General features: G+C 47.3%; 1 protein-coding gene across 6 annotated transcripts in view; it reads left to right on the top strand.

Moving 5' to 3' along the window:
- Positions 1–18,321, top strand: part of TANC1 (tetratricopeptide repeat, ankyrin repeat and coiled-coil containing 1) — a 237,416-nt gene that overhangs the window by 179,817 nt on the left and 39,278 nt on the right. For all 6 annotated transcript variants that reach the window (XM_082464864.1, XM_082464866.1, XM_082464865.1 and 3 more), the window contains 8 exons: positions 308–430; positions 1,253–1,534; positions 2,308–2,465; positions 4,805–5,036; positions 6,185–6,351; positions 8,147–8,754; positions 13,473–13,581; positions 14,851–14,973. In XM_082464864.1, coding sequence (XP_082320990.1) covers positions 308–430; positions 1,253–1,534; positions 2,308–2,465; positions 4,805–5,036; positions 6,185–6,351; positions 8,147–8,754; positions 13,473–13,581; positions 14,851–14,973 — 1,802 coding nt within the window. The remainder of the gene's footprint in view (positions 1–307; positions 431–1,252; positions 1,535–2,307; positions 2,466–4,804; positions 5,037–6,184; positions 6,352–8,146; positions 8,755–13,472; positions 13,582–14,850; positions 14,974–18,321) is intronic.

The raw sequence follows: 18,321 nt of genomic DNA on the forward strand, positions 1-18,321 counted from the left end.
CGATTGTCAGTTTTCTTCATAAAAATTTTTGGTGAGGTCTCTCTCTTTCCATGAGTAATGGAGACTTCTGGCAACCATATCAACGTGACTTTGACTCAAGAATGAGGAGCACTTAGTTTTGTCCACTTTTCAGTTAGCGACATTGCCGGAAAAATTAACTGGGGTGGGCAAACAAAACCAAAATCACCCTGAAGTAAATTTTGTTGAAAGCCTGAAATGAATCGCTTAGTAATTTATAATTTATAGTAGTTTGGGTATGATGTTAAACTCAACTTTGAAGAGACTAAACTTCAGTTTAATATTACAGCGACGAGCTCAACCAAATTGGAAGATCTGAGTTATTTAGACGGACAGAGAAATGCTCCCCTTCGGACATCAATTAGGTTACCATGGCACAATACGGCCAGAGGCAGGGCACAGGAAGTTAAAGGTATTTATCTTTTCATCCGCTGTGATCATGGCTATGATGAGCTCATTCACTAAACACGGAAAGTCTGTGGTAACCAGCATTCAAGCCAGCTGTTTTAAAAACATGCTGTGAAGTGTGTGTGCGAGAAGTTTATCTGTAAGGTGTGCTAGGAGGCCATGCTTAACAGTTTTGGGGCTTCTTCCTTATACTATGTGATTAACTTGCTTCTGGAGTTGAAAAACTATTCTGCAATACGTTGTTTTGAAGTGAGGAGTCCTTTAACACTCACTAGATTTTTTGGTCACCAACACAGAATCGGCTTTGTTACTGTTCCTTGGGCTGTATGGGCCACCTCCCGCTTCTACCCGTAGTGCACAGTTGGGTGGCCAATAATCTCACCATAAGGGGCACAGCACCACCACACCCAGATAAGAGCTGGGACTCTGTCTCCAGGGAAAATGCATTTCCATTTTATTCCTATAGGAGTGGAAGAAGCATGTCTTAAGTACTGTTTCAGATAAACTGATGAGACATGGTTTGGTCCCTTCACCACTTTCTCTAATCCTCTGTGTGTCTCTCTTGAGTCATGAGAATAACTTAGAAGCATGAAAGGACTAGAAAGTCATTTTAATAGGACCCTTTGTAAGGCCAATAGGGTACGATAAATGAGGTATTAGGAAGTATTACTAGAACCAAACTGGTAATATTAATACTTCCAGATCCCTTGTGTCGTAAAACCAAAGTCTATGCTCACAGTAACATACAAGCAATGATAAACTGAGTTTTTTAGTGTATAAAATTATGTCATTCTTCTAAAATAATGATCTTTTTTTTTTTTCTAAGCACGATTTGCTCCCTACAAGCCTCAAGACATTTTGTTGAAACCCCTGTTGTTCGAAGTACCGAGCATAACTACAGACTCTGTGTTTGTGGGAAGGGATTGGCTCTTTCACCAAATAGAAGAAAACTTGAGGAACACAGAACTGACAGAAAACAGAGGAGCAGTGGTTGTTGGAAACGTGGGCTTTGGGAAGACGGCGATCATTTCTAAGTTGGTGGCACTGAGCTGCCACGGAAGCCGCATGAGGCAGATTGCTTCCAACAGCCCCAGTTCATCACCGAAAAGTATGTCCATGTTTAACTGCTTGTCTAGTTTATTATATTACTGTAAGATAGATGGAGGAAATTGCTGTTTGGATAGACATAAATTCCCCATTTTCCTCAAGTTGTCCCAGCTGCTGTATCAGGTTTGCGATTGTATGCTGGAGAACTATCAATATTTATCTCTCATGGTCCTCTGCAGCTCTAACCTGGCGTGAGGCCAACCCTCCCTGGTGTTCTCCCGACTGTCAGGCCTGTCCCCCTCTTGATGTGGGCAGTGAGGCCTGATCAGATGCTCTGGGGAATTCAGGGTCCTAAAACTGAGTGGGTTAGACTTCTGGCACAGCAAGCCAGAAGGAGTCTGTGCAGAATTCGTTTGCACCCTGTTTTCCACAGCCTTTGTCTTCTATGCCAGATTTACCAAAAGTATAAAAACTAACCTAAAATCAGAAGGAGTAGCCAACAAATAGTTGACTATTCTTAGCTTACTTTGTATGTAAAAAAAGAAAGTGTCTCTAACATGGTAAACAGGGACAAGTGAGCCAGGAAAGATTTTTTTTTTTTAACCAAAAGGAATGTAATAAAGGCAACCAGAAACAGCAGTTCTCCCGGGAGGGCACCTGGATGGTGGAAGACAGGGCTGAGAGAGGGAGCCTGGTATCCCCATTTGGGCCTTTGCATTTGTTACCATGTTCACTCATTACCTGTTAAAATACTCTCTGGGTCCGACCAAGAAATATGTTCAATATTCCACCCTATCCTTGTTGTAAATAATGAAACTAGTCTCTTCGCTGCAGCTTCAGATTCCTCCCAGGATCTTCCTTTCACTCCATTGCTTTCACCAAGTTCTTCTACAAGTGGTATCAATGCAGCTAAATCCCCCCCTGGGTCTGGGTCTGATACTCCTGAGAACCAGAGACCAAGAGAGGATGCAGTGAAATACCTCGCTTCTAAGGTAATCTGCTCCTGCTCTACGGGAGCCTTCCAAAGAGAGAGGTTTGCTAGTTTGCCTTTTGAGAAATGAACTTTAAAAAGGGATCTTAAAACAGAGACAAGAGTTGCTTAATGCGAAAGTGTAGCTTTTGATAAAATTGTGGTAGAGTATGCCAAATAAAAGGTATTAATGAGAATTAGTATCTTAGGACACTGGCAGTAGACTTTTATTCCTCCTAAACAGTGGATTGAAAGAGTTCCTCAAAGCAGCCAGGGGTGTATCATTGCACTTGCCACAAATCCATCCTTATGAGCATGTGTCCTCCTTCATTTCATATGAGAGCAGGAGAGTGGGAGCCTTTAACCCAGTGACCCAGGCCTCCGCCCCACCTGCACTCTGTTGCCTAGAGCCCTTGGTTACACGTGTCTTTCTGTCAGAGGTTTCTTGTGATGTTGTGAGAGGCTTGGCCAATTTTCCCTTCCTAGATTCGTGGTCAGTCATGATCTTTCTGAAATTTTCTATCTGCTTGACATCTGGCACAGGTTCATAAGCTGCCCTCCTGCGTTGAAGCGGTTACACCTCTCATTCCTGGTGAGCCACTTGGGTCTCCTGGGGCAGCAGTGGCGTGAGTTGGTGGAGCTGGAGAACCACCAGGGGTGGACAGCAGTGAGAAGCATCTAGTGAGGAAGCCCCCTGGGGTGAGGTTGGTGCAGGGGAACTGAAAGGAATGCTTCTCTGCCCCAGATCCCTTCTCCTCGCTCTGCTTCCCAGATGAGGGCCGTTCCTCACCCGGCATGGGCAGCCCTGATGCCCTGACCACTGATTCGGGGCAGTCCTCTGGTCATGAATGGGTGATCTGAGATGAGGGATGTAGTGCAGACTTCAAAGCCACCCCGTGACAGTGATTTTTCAAACCACTTTGTGACCCACAATATGAAATACATGTTACACTAAACACCTGATACACACACACAGCATCACACACCCAACTGAAGAAAAAGCATTATAAGACTACACTTATTCTTACATCCTATAAAATTCACTGTATTAAATTAAAAAAAAAAAAACTTTTATGGCTCCAAATTGGTTTCGTCACCCACTGTTGGATTGCCAGACACCGTGCTAGGTGGGCTGTGGTGCTAGCTCATTGGTGGTTCGTACAAGCTCACAGGTCCTCTTGCGTTGCAGCTGACCTCTGTCCAGGTGAGAGGCGAAGAGCAGTCAGCTTTCCTCTGAGTGTCGATGATAAATTTAATCAAAAACGGAAGTCACATGGCAGTTCCAAATTGGCCACATCTACTCTTGCCACTTGCTTTTTAAGAGTCTACAGACCAGGAATCGAATCCCAGAAATTCCACTGACTGTCTGTCACCCTGGCGAGGCATTCAACCTGTATGTCTGCTGCCCTCACCTCTGAACCGTAGCTAGTGGTTCTCGTCCTACTTACGCAGGGGTTGTAGGATGGAGTGGGACAGCAGTGTCGCAGACCCTTCTGAAAAACATAAAGCACTTTACATGAATGTGTTTTGACCTTTTTCACCCCCCTTCCCTGGTACGTATATCCCTCCATTCATCCTCGTTTGGGAAAGTCTCAGATTTTTCATTTATCGGCAGTGTGCCTCTCCTCTCAAGACAGTGCCGCATCTGGCACTTTCCTGGGGGTCTCTCTCATGAATAACCTGTTGCCACTTCAAATCCATCCCAACAAAAAGGATCCTCTCAGTGCTTGGGCAGGACCCTCCCTCCTCCTATGTGTCCCTTCACAAGATAGGCAGGAATTTGGTAGTGTCTGATGTTGATCCTTCAAACAGTGTAGCTGTTGAACTTCTCCATGGTGTCGCTGGAGACGGCCCTCCTGCCAGGGAGAGGAAGCAGCTGCGACTTGAGAGCCTGGCTTTCATTGCCACCAATTTTATCTGCTTTTTGGGAGCCGCAAATGAGCTCCCCAAGGAGATGCTGCTGTTTTTGAAAACAGAAATGTAGTGAATATGGTACTTGGGGATGTTGAGAACGTCGGGATTGCTTGGAATTGTTTCAAGCCAGGGTAGGCTTTAAGTCTTATGAATGACTTTTATTAGTTTATATTCAATACAGAGTAACTTGTGCCGATCTTAGTGCCAGTCAAGACGGACTTGTGGCTGCAAGTAAAAGTCGGCCTAAGATTTGCCAAACTTCAGAATTCCTTCCAAAGTAAAGGGATAACTGAATCAATTAAGCTAAATAACGACTCAGTCTTGGGGAATAGAAGCAACGTTTTCTTGTTATCTCGGAGAACGGAAAAATTGCATCCCTGATGGAGAGACTGCAAGGTGCCGTGTGAAGAGGATGGGGCATTGCTGACGACTCCGCTTCTTCTGCAGGTCGTGGCCTACCACTACTGTCAGGCCGACAACACCTACACGTGCCTGGTGCCCGAGTTCGTGCATAGCATCGCCGCTCTGCTCTGCCGGTCCCATCAGCTGGCCGCCTACCGAGACCTGCTGATAAGGGAGCCCCAGCTCCAGAGCATGCTGAGCCTCAGGTCCTGTGTGCAGGACCCAGTGGCCGCTTTCAAGAGGGGTGTGCTGGAGCCACTCGCAAGCCTGCGAAACGGTACCTCCCAGCAGCCACCCGTGTCCTCCCTCTCCCCAGGACAGTCCTCAGAAGCGGGGTGGGCGTCCACTTGACTCTGGGGTACGAGTGAAGTGGGCCCAGGGAGGATGTGAGTACATCTCTCCTCCCCTTCCTCAGAGCCGTCTCCCCAGGGCTCCTCCTTGCTCCACTCCAGATGGTCTTGTTTTAAATTTTTTATCTCTAGTGAGAATTAACTCCACAGTTGAACATTTCCAAAGTAGCTAATTTGTAACCATAGGTTATTTAGATGACTTGTTCTCTAGAAACTGCTGCCTGCATATTTTGCACTCCTAAGGCGGAGGGGTGTAAGTTGATTGTTTGGGGAACTTGCCAGCATGTTTTTCCAGGGGCCTCTGCTCAGTTGAACCTAAAGCTGTTTCTAGAAGTGTCCGTTTGATTTTTTTGCCCTTGAATCTTCTCCACAGTAGGGGCATTAGTGATATTATGGGCCTTTGACTTTTTCCATCTTCCCTGCCCCCTTGCTCTTCACCTTTTGAGCTAGTTTACCTGCGTACATAGCACTTCTGCCAGATGGTGCCAGAGAGAGGGAATTGAAACAGATATGTCTTCATTGCTCCTCATCCCTGGGCAGAAAGTTGGCACTAATGGATAGAAAACTAGATTCGGGCTTGGAGGAGTCTATAAAGCAGAGTTCTCGCCTCCATTGGCTGTGTGCCTCAGACCTGATGCTTTGCCCTTTGCGGGTCAGATTTCCTCGCCAGAATCCATCCAGGGACCTCTAGTGGGGGTGGGGTGGGGGAAACCTAGAGTCTTTGGCAGGTTTCATCTCGGTCCGTGTTGGTTATCTTTGCTGTAGCTCATCCCAGTGACAGGAGTTTTTGAAGAGCTAAGTGTATCATATACATGGGTGAGATTCTGCTAATGTGTGTAATAGAGTATGTTTCTGAAAACTGTGTGGTGAGAATTGGTTTTCTTTTGGCTCTGTGCTCTGGTTTTCATTACAAATTTAATAGAAAATATGCTTCTGTGAAAACCATTTCTTCTGCCACATGTAAACCTTTTTAGTTTTCTCTAACACTTTAAATTGTGCATTAAAATACACTGGGTGGTGCTATCTTATAGAAATGTATAATTTCCTAATTAAAAAAAATTATTTTCTCCTTTAGAGCAGAAAATTCCTGAAGAAGAATACATTATTTTGATAGATGGTTTAAACGAAGCTGAGTTTCATAAACCTGATTATGGAGATACACTTTCTTCATTTATTATCAAGATTATTTCTAAATTCCCTGCCTGGTTGAAGTTGATTGTGACTGTAAGAGCAAATTTTCAGGTAAAAAATAGTTCTCAAATGTCTTTTCAAGACCCCAAACCCCAATTTTACAGTTTTTACAATTACAATTTTAGATTAATACTAACAGCTTAAACTGTTGTAAACCATTTAGCTGCTGAATTGAAAACTGTATTAGAGCTTTGAAATATTAGTGCACAGAGCTCTAAACAGGCAAAACTCTGACCTTTTTACCCCCAAGGCACATTTATCAAGATGTCAAGTGAGTTCCTTATTATCATCAAGTTGTACTTGTGCTTCTAAAATAGAAGTGTCTCGCCCTGGTTCACCATAACTCAGTTTGGGGGGCTCTTTGAGGTGCCTGGCTAACAGGTCTACCAGAGTTTAAAGTTATTCCTGCTTGTAGTTATTTGTATGGGTTTGCAGTGGGACTTTGTTTTTTGGGTTTGTTTGTTTGTTTGTTTTAATGAAGGGAAAAGGGAGGGATGAAGGAGAAATATTTTTAAGGCCTATTCTGAATAAAAGTCTAGTTTTTCATAAAACTTAGATATGAAGTAACGCTTGCAGCGAGATGAAGAGTGTGTGTGTTTTTTTAAAATTCTCTTCCTCATTTGTCCCCTCATTTAAACCCTAAAATTATATCGTAACAGCCATTGACTCCTTCCCTCCTATCCATTTTTAGTAAAGACACGAGACATTAGATTCTGATTTTTTTCCCTTTTAGGATGATATTTATTTTAGAATAGCATTTGGGTTCTTTCCTTCCTCATTAAAAGTAGAATTAGACCTCATTCGAACTTGGTGTTTGTTTTCACGGACATGTGATTCATACACTTTTCAGTCATTTTTCACCCAGTGAGCAGGATCTGGCAGTCAGCAGCACAGCAGCAGGAGTCCTGTGTTTTACATGCGAGCTATGTAAGTTTTCAGAGGCTCCGTTAGCATCTGTGTAACATGGGGGGGGGGGAATTGTCCTCAGCCTGTCTCCTACAGCTGTCACATGCAATGAGGACATGTCCTTAGCTACTTCACAAATGATAGAGGGATTAAAAAAAAAAAAAACTCATCTCTGCTGTTAGGTGTCAGGACAGTGATTATCTGTGGGATGGCAAAGGGACACGGGGCTTCTGGGAGCTGGCAATGTTCTTTGTCTACCTGCTGGTCCCACAGGTATATTTGACTTCGTGGAAGTGAATGACACTGTGCAGTTAGGATTTGTGCACCTCTGTGTATCACAATTCAATTGAAAAGTTTACCAAAAAACAGCAGCTAAAAAAAAAAAAAAAAAATGACAGTGGGCTCTACGAATGTCCAGCAGCTTTGTTACGGCAGGCTGTCACTGGAGCCCAGCCTGGGGGCAGTTGCAGATGTCAGGTTGGGTTATGCAGCCCCAGTATCTAATGCACAGCGTAGGATGCCTCTTGTCTGGCCATGGTCTTAGATGTACAGTGTTGGTTTGTGTCTGTCCTTGTTATTATAATCAGTTGCACAGTGTAAAGATGATGGGTATCAGGTCACCTGGGGGCCTCACTGCCCCTTGGCTGGTGCAGCCAGACCGCCGCGGTCTGCTCGAGGCTCTTCCATCTCACTTGGCTCTGCGTCCCCGGATAAGGACCTCAGGAAAGCCTTTTCTGATTTGATCTCACATCAGGAATTTCTTTCACATAAGCTTTTTATCTTCAGTTTATCCTATTACATGTTTTAATACAAAACAAAGAGTCCCTGTAATCCGTGAAAATCCTCCTTGAAAGGAAACCAGTGGGTCTGGTTTGAAATGCAGCTGACGTGAAAAAGGAACTCTCTGTGGAGTGGCACTGCGCGTCTCATTCTTTTGCAGGAAATCGTCAGCAAGCTGCCGTTCATCAAGCTGTCCTTAGACGACTTCCCAGACAACAAGGACATCCACAGCGACCTGCACGCCTACGTCCAGCACAGGGTCCACAGCAGCCAGGACATCCTCGGCAACATCTCTCTGAACGGCAAGGCCGACGCCGCCCTCATCGGGAAAGTGAGCAGCCACCTGGTGCTGCGGAGCCTCGGCTCCTACCTGTACCTCAAACTCACCTTGGACCTCTTCCAGAGGGGACACCTGGTCATCAAGAGCGCCAGCTACAAGGTGGTGCCCGTGTCGCTGTCCGAGCTCTACCTGCTGCAGTGCAACATGAAGTTCATGACCCAGTCCGCCTTCGAGAGAGCGCTGCCCATTTTAAACGTGGCCCTCGCATCCCTCCACCCCATGACAGACGAGCAGATCTTCCAGGCGATTAACGCCGGCCACATCCAAGGGGAGCAGGGCTGGGAGGACTTTCAGCAGAGGATGGATGCCCTCTCCTGCTTCCTCATTAAGAGGCGAGACAAAACCCGCATGTTCTGCCACCCGTCCTTCAGGGAGTGGCTCGTGTGGAGGGCAGATGGCGAGAACACGGCCTTCCTGTGTGAACCCAGGTACGACGGGCAGCTCTGTGCAGGGAGTCTGATGTGTGACTGGGGAAGGGATTCCAAACACTAGTTGTGCTCTTTTTTTTTTTATTTTTTTTTTTATTTTTGGCTGCGTTGGGTCTTTGTTGCTGCAGGCGGGCTTTCTCTAGTTGCGGAGAGCGGGGGCTACTCTTCATTGCAGTGGCTTCTCTTGTTGCGGAGCACAGGCTCCAGAGCGCAGGCTCAGTAGTTGTGGCTCACGGGCTTAGTTGCTCCGTGGCATGTGGTACCTTCCCAGACCAGGGCTCGAACCTGTGTCCCCTGCACTGGCAGGCGGATTCTTAACCGCTGCGCCACCAGGGAAGCCCTAGTTGTGCTCTTTAACAGAAAGACAGTACAGCATGAATAATTCAGGAAGGGTGATGGAAAATTCTCTCTGCTGCTAAACAAAAGCTTCCTTCCTTTAATTGCTAGGATTTTAGGACTCCTCAGTACATGTGGACGAAAGAGAAGCTTGGCAGTGCCCGGGCCATATTTCTCTGGTGATTCTCTTCTAGATCCCTGCCCCCTCGCACAGGGGTCACCCGTGGGAGAGTGTGGCATTAGCTGCAGGGAACAGCCGGCTTCCTTCGACCCTGTTCATGGCTCAGTTTCTTCACCAGAGGGTCTGTGGACTGTCTCGCATCCTCAATGCTGCCACTTCCCACCACCTCTTGAGCTTATGGCATCTTGTCCCAGAGATCTGATGTGCCTGCGGGCCCAGAAGGGAGTACAGCCATCACGTCTGGCCTCCTCGTTTTGTATTTGTGTTCTGCACTGTGTAACAGACTGGGATTTGGGGTCAGGAGGATTCAGGTTTGGAGCTCAGATGCCCCACTTACAAGATGGCAGTGGGGCACCTGCATCTGGGGAGTCAGAGGTTCCACTGAGGCTTTGCAGCAGGGCTGGGCCGGGATGCAGGTCTCCTCACCGCCCAGGGGAGGAGACGGGTGGGAAGCCTGCCTGCCCTGTGGCATATGGTGCCAGTCAGGGTGAGAGACTGGGGACTTCGAGGTGCGAATGCTCTCAGTAAGGGTGTGTTCATGTCCACCACCTCTGCCTGGCCCTGGCCTTGGCCGGCATCATTGCTGTCTTTCTTTTTTTTTTTTTTGCCTGCGTTGGGTCTTCATTGCTGAGCGCGGGCTATTCTTCGTTGTGGTGTGTGGGCTTCTCATTGCGGTGGCTTCTCTTGTTGGGGAGCACGGGCTCTAGGTGCGTGGGCTTCAGTAGTTGTGGCTCGCAGACTCTAGAGCGTGGGCTCAGTAGTTGTGGTGCACGGACTTAGTTGCTCCACGGCATGTGGGATCTTCCCAGACCAGGGCTCGAACCCATGTCCCCTGCATTGGCAGGTGTCAGGTGGGAACCACTGTGTCACCAGGGAAGTCCATCATTGCTGTCTTGAATGGCTTCTGCCCTCTGTGAGTCAGAATTGCTCCCGGCCCCGTGTAAGAGGTCTGACAAGCTGCTAAACCGTCTGCTTTGGGCTGGACTGGACCTTGGATCAGATGCTGGGGCCAGAGATGAAATGAATATGCACTTGGGAGCCGCACACTCCCTTCCTTCCATGACTGTTGACTTAACATTGACACACTAGGTCTAGCTGCTCTTTTCATGTTGTGGATAAGGTGTTTTCTGAGGCAACACTGGGCTAAGAGTTTCTTATCTTTTGAACCTGCTTTCGGGCTATAAACTGTAACTCGCAGGTTATTTAGCCAGACTGTAATGACTAGGTGAAATGTGTGCTGTGACATGTTTAGCCAAATCAGATCATTTTCTAGGAAGATAGTGAGGTGGAGGCCAGCCTTGCTGACATGAGATAGATGGGCCTGGCTTGGCCTGTGGGCAGAGTCGAGAAGAAGGAGGTGCTGTATGTAGGTCACGCTGAGGTGTTAAGCTTCAGAAACTAGGAATGGCGTTGCTCTTAGAGTGGGTAAGAAAGGCAGGGGCGGCTTTGGATTTTAGCAGTTTGAGTTTATGGGGTTGGTGGTGAGGTTCTGAGGCAGGTGGGGTCTAAACGGTTGGAGGAGAGGTTGGAGTTGAAGATCTGGCATCATTGACGGAGAGGCAACGGTGGGATGTAGTGAGGAAGTGCAGTGAGAGGAAAGGGAGCTCTGGACTTCTGGGACAAGGAGAAGGATTTCAGGGAAGGAGGTGAGGGGAGTATGTGCTGTCAAGAAGTGAAGGAAGGTGAGGATGAAGGGGAAGCCATTGGCTTTTCATTGTGGGAGGAGGGCCCTAGATCCTTTGGAGATTCCTTCCATTGGGTTGTGAGGCGTGAAAGAGGAGAGAGCCAACATCCTGGCATGGGAAGTGGAAGGGTCGAGAGGTTTCGGGTAGCTTGAGGGTGGGGAGGGGTATTGGTTTATGTTTTTAACAACGCAGGGGATTGGGACGTTGTTGGAAGCATCATTGAGACAGCATGGGGAAACACAATCAGTGAAGAGGGAGAAATTGGCAGCACAAGGGAGCGGGGTCAGCTAGCCTCCTCTGGCTCCCGTTGAGTCCGTTCACAGTGCCGTTCCAGCTGGATTTCATCTTGTTTACGTGTGTCCCCAGTCCAGTTGCTGAGAGCTCCTCAGGGCAAGGACCTCGTGTTGTTCCCCATGGGATCCCCATTATTAAGCCATGATGCTGGCTATAGGGGGATGTTAACGCACAAATGAATGAATGAGAAACTGAGTTACGATGATGAAGGCATCACAGGCACTCACGTTGCACAGCCTGTGGTCAAATTCTGCTCAGTCGTTACCACCTGTTTGATCTCGGGCACATCATTTACCTGTCCAGGCTTCTGTTTCCCCATGCAAACAAATTGGGGGTCATAAGACGTAGTGATTCACAGGGTCGAACAAGTTAATGAAATAATTTAGTTAACTCTCTGCATCTGGCACGTAGTAAAAGCTTGATATGTATAAGCTTCAGAAAATGAACAGACTCGTAAGTGCAGGTAGACTTAGAAGGGGGCACATGACCCCAGGGCCAGGAAAGAAGGACGTCAAGGTAGATGGGATGTAGAGGAGTGCAGGTGCCCTGTGACTGCCTGGTGAATTGTCTCCTCAGGGAGGTGGGAAGCCACGTGCTTAGCTGAGAGCACTGGACGCCTTTGGCCCAGCCACTGAGGGCTGCGTGGTGGTCACCCACAAGGGCCAGCCAGCCACAGTGCTTGGCGTGTCCTTGTGGTGGACGCAGATGGCATGGCTACAGAGCCGGCAGACTGGGAGACTGAGGATGGCTGAGCCTGTGGGTGGGAGAGTGGCCCTGACGAGAGTGATGTGGGACTAGCCCATGGATAGGGACCATGGAGGGCATGGAGCAGTGGAAGGTGGCAGAGAGTGTTTTCCACGGGAGCAAGGGAGGCTCTCATCTGAGAGGGGAAATCAAAGCTTGAGGTCTGGGAGGTAGTGTGTGTGAGGGAGCACAGGGCATGTGCTCTAGACCCTGACAGGACGCGAGGCAGGACACTCAGTGGCAGTGTGGTCTTAAATGTCATGCCTTCCCCTGCAAGATAAAAAGCAATCTCGTGGTTTCCACCTGCCCTGATTTCCTCGTCTGTAACATGATTTATACTTGATTTGAGAAACAGGCAAGCATCTGGATAGATAAATATGATTTAAATGATGAATGCCTTTAATCCTCTAGATCAGCGACTACTAGAAAACACATTTAGAAGAATGCTTTTCTTTTTCACAGTTTATCTTTTCCTCCACAACTAGCTGCTTTTCCTCAGCAAAACAGTACTTCAACGTTTGTCAGGTTAATAGAAATAAAAATAATTCACCCTGCACAGAGGTCACTGCTGTGACCTTGGAGTAAGCAGCCCTTAGCATCTTTTCCAAACAGATTGGCTCAGACAAAGGCATGGAGTCCACAGGAGACAGAATGACTCCTACAGATGTAGAGGGGAAAATGGGTAGGATGGCTCCTTCACGAGAGGGTTAGTTGGGGGATTAATTGGTGGTGTCAGTTGAATGTCTACCCTGTGCCCAGAGGCAGCAAACCTACTCATACAGCTTAGCTTTTTTACCCCTACAAGGAAGGATCTGTGTTCCATTCAAGCCTAGAATTCTAGGTGTTTCTGATCATGAGCTCTTGCTGTACATGGCCTGGTTTTTCTTTCCCTTCCATTGTGAGGCCTTGGCCTTTGGCCCAGGTCTGTCCCCAGTGGTGACTGTACTGAGGGGAGGCCTGAATGTCAGGTCCAGTGATGATTCTGATCCATTTGTCCACTTGCACATCTGTCCTTCGTCCATCCATCCATCCATCCATGAAATGCGTATTTGCGTTCATACTGAGTCTTGGGCATTTGCTAGGTTTTGTGGCTATAGCTGTGACTTAGACAAGACCCTTAGTCACATGGAGTTTACATTTTTGTGACAGTCATAAATCAACAAATAAACTGATGAGAGAGTGATGGAGGATGAACAGGGGGCGGGTGGTTGCATCGACAAAGACCTGCCCTGTCCAGAGGCTTCTCTCTGAGTCACTCCACAGAGATAGAGGAATCCTGAGAAAGCCCGTAAAATGACTCGAGGAATAAACAGCAGTGACCATCTTCTGTGAAGAAGCAGCTTTCCACCCGTTTTGTGTGGTGATGCTGAAGCACCAGGAGAACAGTTCAGGGGTCGAGGGGGCGATGTTCGCCCCGAGGGCCTGCAGAGAGATGGACTCGGGTCTTTGGTTACCAACCTGTGTGTTTCTCATCCTAGGAACGGGCATGCTCTCCTGGCATTCATGTTCTCGAGACAGGAGGGCAAGCTGAACCGCCAGCAGACCATGGAGCTCGGCCATCACATCCTGAAGGCACACATTTTCAAGGTGAGACCCCCACCACTGCAGGCAGCAGCCCTCCATGAGCCTCATTCCCAGCCCAGCCGCTTCCCTAAAAGTAATCACTGTTCTCACTCAAGTGTGTATCTACTGCTGTGATTAAATTTTACTTTTTCCCTCTCTAAATCTTTTCTTTTCACTTAAAGGTTCCACTTCATTCATTCCCTTTGCTTCCGTGTTATTTAGTTGTTGAAGAACCAGATTTCGTGACCTGTGTCGTTTCATACCCCCTGGATTTTCTGATTGTGTCCTTATTTCTTGTGGCCTACGTTAACATGTTCCTCTTTCCTCTGGATATTTTATCATTTGGTATTTATAGCGAGCGGCTTAATCAGGTTCAGGTTTGATCCCCACCCCCTCTGCCCCACCGGGTGTCACAATTACTTTATACAGGTAAACCTTGTTTTATTGCACTTTGCTTTATTGTGCTTTGCAAATTTTTTTTTTTTTTACAAATTGAAGGTCTGTGGCAACCCTGCGTTGAGCTGGACTTTTGGGACCATTTTTCCAACAGCATTTGCTTACTTCATGTCTCTGTGTCACATTTTGGAGATTCTTGCAATATTTCAAACTTTTTCATTATTACTTGTGGTGGTGATATGTGATCAGTGATCTTTGATGTTACTACTATGACTTACTGAAGTCTCATGATGGTTAGCATTTTTTAGCAATAAAGTATTTTTAAATTAAGGTATGCACATTTTTTTGGACAATGCTATTGCACACTGAATAGACTACAGTATAGCGTAAACATAACTTTCACGTGCACCAGGAAACCAAAAAAATTGCATGACTCGGTTTATTGCTGTGGTCTGGAACCAGACCCACAGTATCTTCGAGGTCTGCCTGTTAGAGTCAAAACGCTCTGTAAGTCTGTATAAGGTTTCTAGTGTCAGGATGCATAGCATGTGTGCTTGGTGTGATGCCATTGGCCACGACTGGTCTCTTCCTTCATTAGGGGTTCCAGATGGTGATATTCTAACATTTATTCTTCCTTTAATTGATTGGAGAACGTCTGTAAAGAGAAACTTTCTCCTCATCTGCCCCCCCTTTCCCCAGGCGTACAGTTGATGTAGGCTAGTTCCTCAACCCTTGGCTTTAGGGCGGGAAGGCTCACAGGTTCAGGCCTTTTCTGTGTGCACAGCCTTTGCCCCGCGTTCAGCAGGGACCCGCGCCCTCCCGGGCACACCCGCTTTCAGACCCACACTGCGGGTGGGAAGGGAGACCTTGAAGCTGATTTGTCGCTGTTGCTTCCAGGGCCTCAGCAAGAAGACTGGAATCTCTTCAAGCCATCTGCAAGCCCTGTGGATTGGGTACAGCACCGAGGGGCTGTCTGCCGCCCTGGCCTCCCTCAGGAATCTCTACACTCCCAATGTGAAGGTAAGCGACCCTCTGCCAGGGGGGCCAGAGCCCCCTGCCCCCCGGCCGCTGTTGCTCCAACAGTCCCGCTCTCCCCAGCACTGGCTGGTGGCCAGAGAAGGCTGGGACGCTACGACTAAAGATGCTGTTTCCCGATGGGAAGCACACAGACTTGAACGCTCTGTTGCCGGTTCTCCTCTACAAGTTTAGCTTTCACTGGGGCAGGAAGATGTGGGTGGTCAGGGGCTGCTATGTGAGCATGTGGTGACTGTTTCAGAGTGGAGGAGATAAGGGAAGCAATTCACAAAGGAAACCAAAGGTCAGAGGAAACCCTGGTCAGATATCCAGGGAAAATGGACTTTTAAGGCGTCCTGGTTTCGAATCTGGACTATCTCTTTATGGTTCGTAGGAAATTAAGCACTAATGAGTAACACAAAGTGGTGGGCACACAGAGGGAAACTGTTACTAAAGGTTTTGTGCACATGTGTATTCATGACCACGGAAAGCGTATCAGGGTCTGCCCGCCGCTGAGCCAAGAGTTTCCTCGCTCTTGGTCAGAGGCTATCATGTCACAATATTCTGCTGAGCTTTTTAGGATAGATCTTGCCTCCTCATTTAGTGCAGTCTAAGAATCTGCAGCACACAGAGGCCGAGTATCTGTTAAGGCGACAAAGAGGAGTTAACTCCCACAAAGAGTGTGGAAATTACTGTCTTATATCAGTTTACAACCATCTTTCCCAGAGCAAAGTAAGATGAGATCATAAGTGTCTTCACATTTTAGATTGCTCACCTGTTTGACGCATCTGCTAGACTCCAGGCCTTTCAGCCCCAGGCCCTGACCTGCCCGGCTGCCTTCAAAAGCTCTGACATCGTTTCCCAAGGAGTCACGTTCTCCCCTTCAATCACCTCCATGAGAAGTCATACCTGTTCTCTCCTTAGTAGCACAAAGGTGCCCTGGCATGGTCGCAGTGTGGTCAAGGGAAGCCCTGGAAGTTTCCAGGAATCTGTCTTCTACTTCTCCTCACTTTGGTTCATCAAATCCACCTGGGAAGGGGGCCACATGCCCCAGAGATGGTGCCGTGGAGGACACCTGGGGGCCACTCCCGGGGGACTTCTGTGCCTCTCCTCCCCTGCTGTCAGTACGTCCCACCCTCAGCACCTGCACTGTGGGTGTGTGTCTGGGGATCAGGGCCTTACAGAGCATTTCCTGTGTCTGGTGATGTGAACTCTCCTCCCTCTTCTCCCTTCCTTGCCTTCCTGGTGTATAGTGGTCCCTTGGATCAGTTCGAGGACCTCCCACAGATACCAAAATCCAAGGATGCTCAAGTCCCATACATAAAATGGCGCAGTATTTGAATATAACCTGCGCACATCCTCCCGTATACTTTATTTTTTTTGGCCACGCCTTGCGACATGTGGGATCTTAGTTACTTGACTAGAGATCGAACCCGCACCCCCTGCGGTGGAAGTGCAGTGTTAACCACTGGACTGCTGGGAAAGTCCCATTTTCCGCCCCCTCCAGTATACTTTAAATCATCTGTAGAGTACTTATAATACCTAACACAATGTAAAGGCTATGTCAATAGTTGCTGGCACACAGAAAATTCAAGTTTTGCTTTTTGGAGCTTTGTGGAAATTTTTGTTTTTGAATATTTTCAGTCTGCTGTTGGTTGAATCCACAGATGCAGAACCTACTGATACAGAGGGCAGGCTGTATTTATTTTCTTTCGCTTTTTTTTTTTCAACTGAAATATAATTGACAGATAACATTACATCTCAGATGTACAACCTAACTATGTGTTATTCGTTTGGATTGTGAAATGATTACCACAAAAGGTCTAGTTAACAGCTATCACCACATATGGTTATAAATTTTTTCTTGCGATGAAAACTTAAGATCTGCTCTCAGCAACTTTGAAATATATAATACAGTATTATTAACTGTAGTCCCTGTGGTGTACATTACATCTCCACCTGCTGGTGTATAGAAGGGAGGAGCCTGGGTGTCAGGAAGGACCTAGCGGTGCTCTGACCCTGGGGCAGCTCACCCACAGCCCTGCTGCCCAGTGCAGAGCTTGGGTGTTGGTTAGAGAAAGGCCACCACCCCCTGGTGGGTTCAGACAAGGTCTTTTGCAAATACAAAAGTGCAGGTGGTCTCAGCACTGTTGGGGTTCCAGGCTTGATGGGCAGAGGGCACATTGGATTTCAGCCTGGCTCACCCCTGGGTGGGGTGCCTGGGAGTAGAGCAGCCCCAGGGAGCCGCTCCCGGGAGCCTTGTGCTCAGCCCTGCTCCTTTGGACATTTCTACTCACTCTGCAGACGACTAGGCTTGAGGACTTGTGTCTCGGCTGAAGCTACGGGCAAGTTTCACGGGGTGAGGACAGGGAAGCCGCTTTCATAGTGAAGGAGCACTAGCTCTAAGCTGCTGCTCGGGGTCAAAGTGAGCACTTCCTTTCTTTTTTTTTTTTCAATTAATTAATGTATTTATTTATGGCTGTGTTGGGTCTTCGTTTCTGTGCGAGGGCTTTCTCCAGTTGCAGCGAGCGGGGGCCACTCTTCATCGCGGTGCATGGGCCTCTCACTATCGCAGCCTCTCCCGTTGCGGAGCACAGGCTCCAGACGCGCAGGCTCAGTAGTTGTGGCACACGGGATTAGTTGCTCCGCGGCATGTGGGATCTTCCCAGACCAGGGCTCGAACCCGTGTCCCCTGCGTTGGCAGTCAGATTCTCAACCACTGTGCCACCAGGGAAGCTTGCACTTCCTTTCTAGATAGCGTTACTCTGCAAAAGGTAGAGAACACGCCGAGCGTAGACTTCACGTGATGAAGGAATTGTATTTAGAATTTTTGTTTTACTTTTTATAGAAATTGGAATTGAGTTTACTGTAATAACACTGTTTCATCTTTCACTTCAGTTAAAAGTATATCTTTTGCCTTCTCCATAATTAATAAAGTTCTGTAATGATGGCAAGGAAGAAAGAAAAATTAAAATGGCAGTATCTGCTTTCACCATTTGAATGAATTATGGGCCCAAAAGTTATTTTAATGTGGAGAAAAATAAATGGGAAATGTCATAACTCTGTTGAATACGAGTTTTTAAGACAGTAAATTAAAAGGTACGGTGTAATAATGTAATGAGCTTGACCCTCCTGGGATTATAAACTTTCCTCTTTAACATATTTGCAAGTTTAAGAGTTATTCGTCTTTACTTTGTTTTATATAGAACTCCAGTGTCACCTACCTCTACGCGATCCCCCAAATTGTATAACTTGGTTACCGAATTTTAAGGCATTCCATTGTCCTTCTGTTTTCTTTTATCTTTCAAGAAAAAAAAGGGGGGGGGTTCACAGAATCGTGAACAAATTACAGTA

Source organism: Balaenoptera physalus (genome assembly GCF_965194825.1).
Source record: "Balaenoptera physalus genome assembly, chromosome: 6".
NCBI lineage: Eukaryota > Metazoa > Chordata > Mammalia > Artiodactyla > Balaenopteridae > Balaenoptera > Balaenoptera physalus.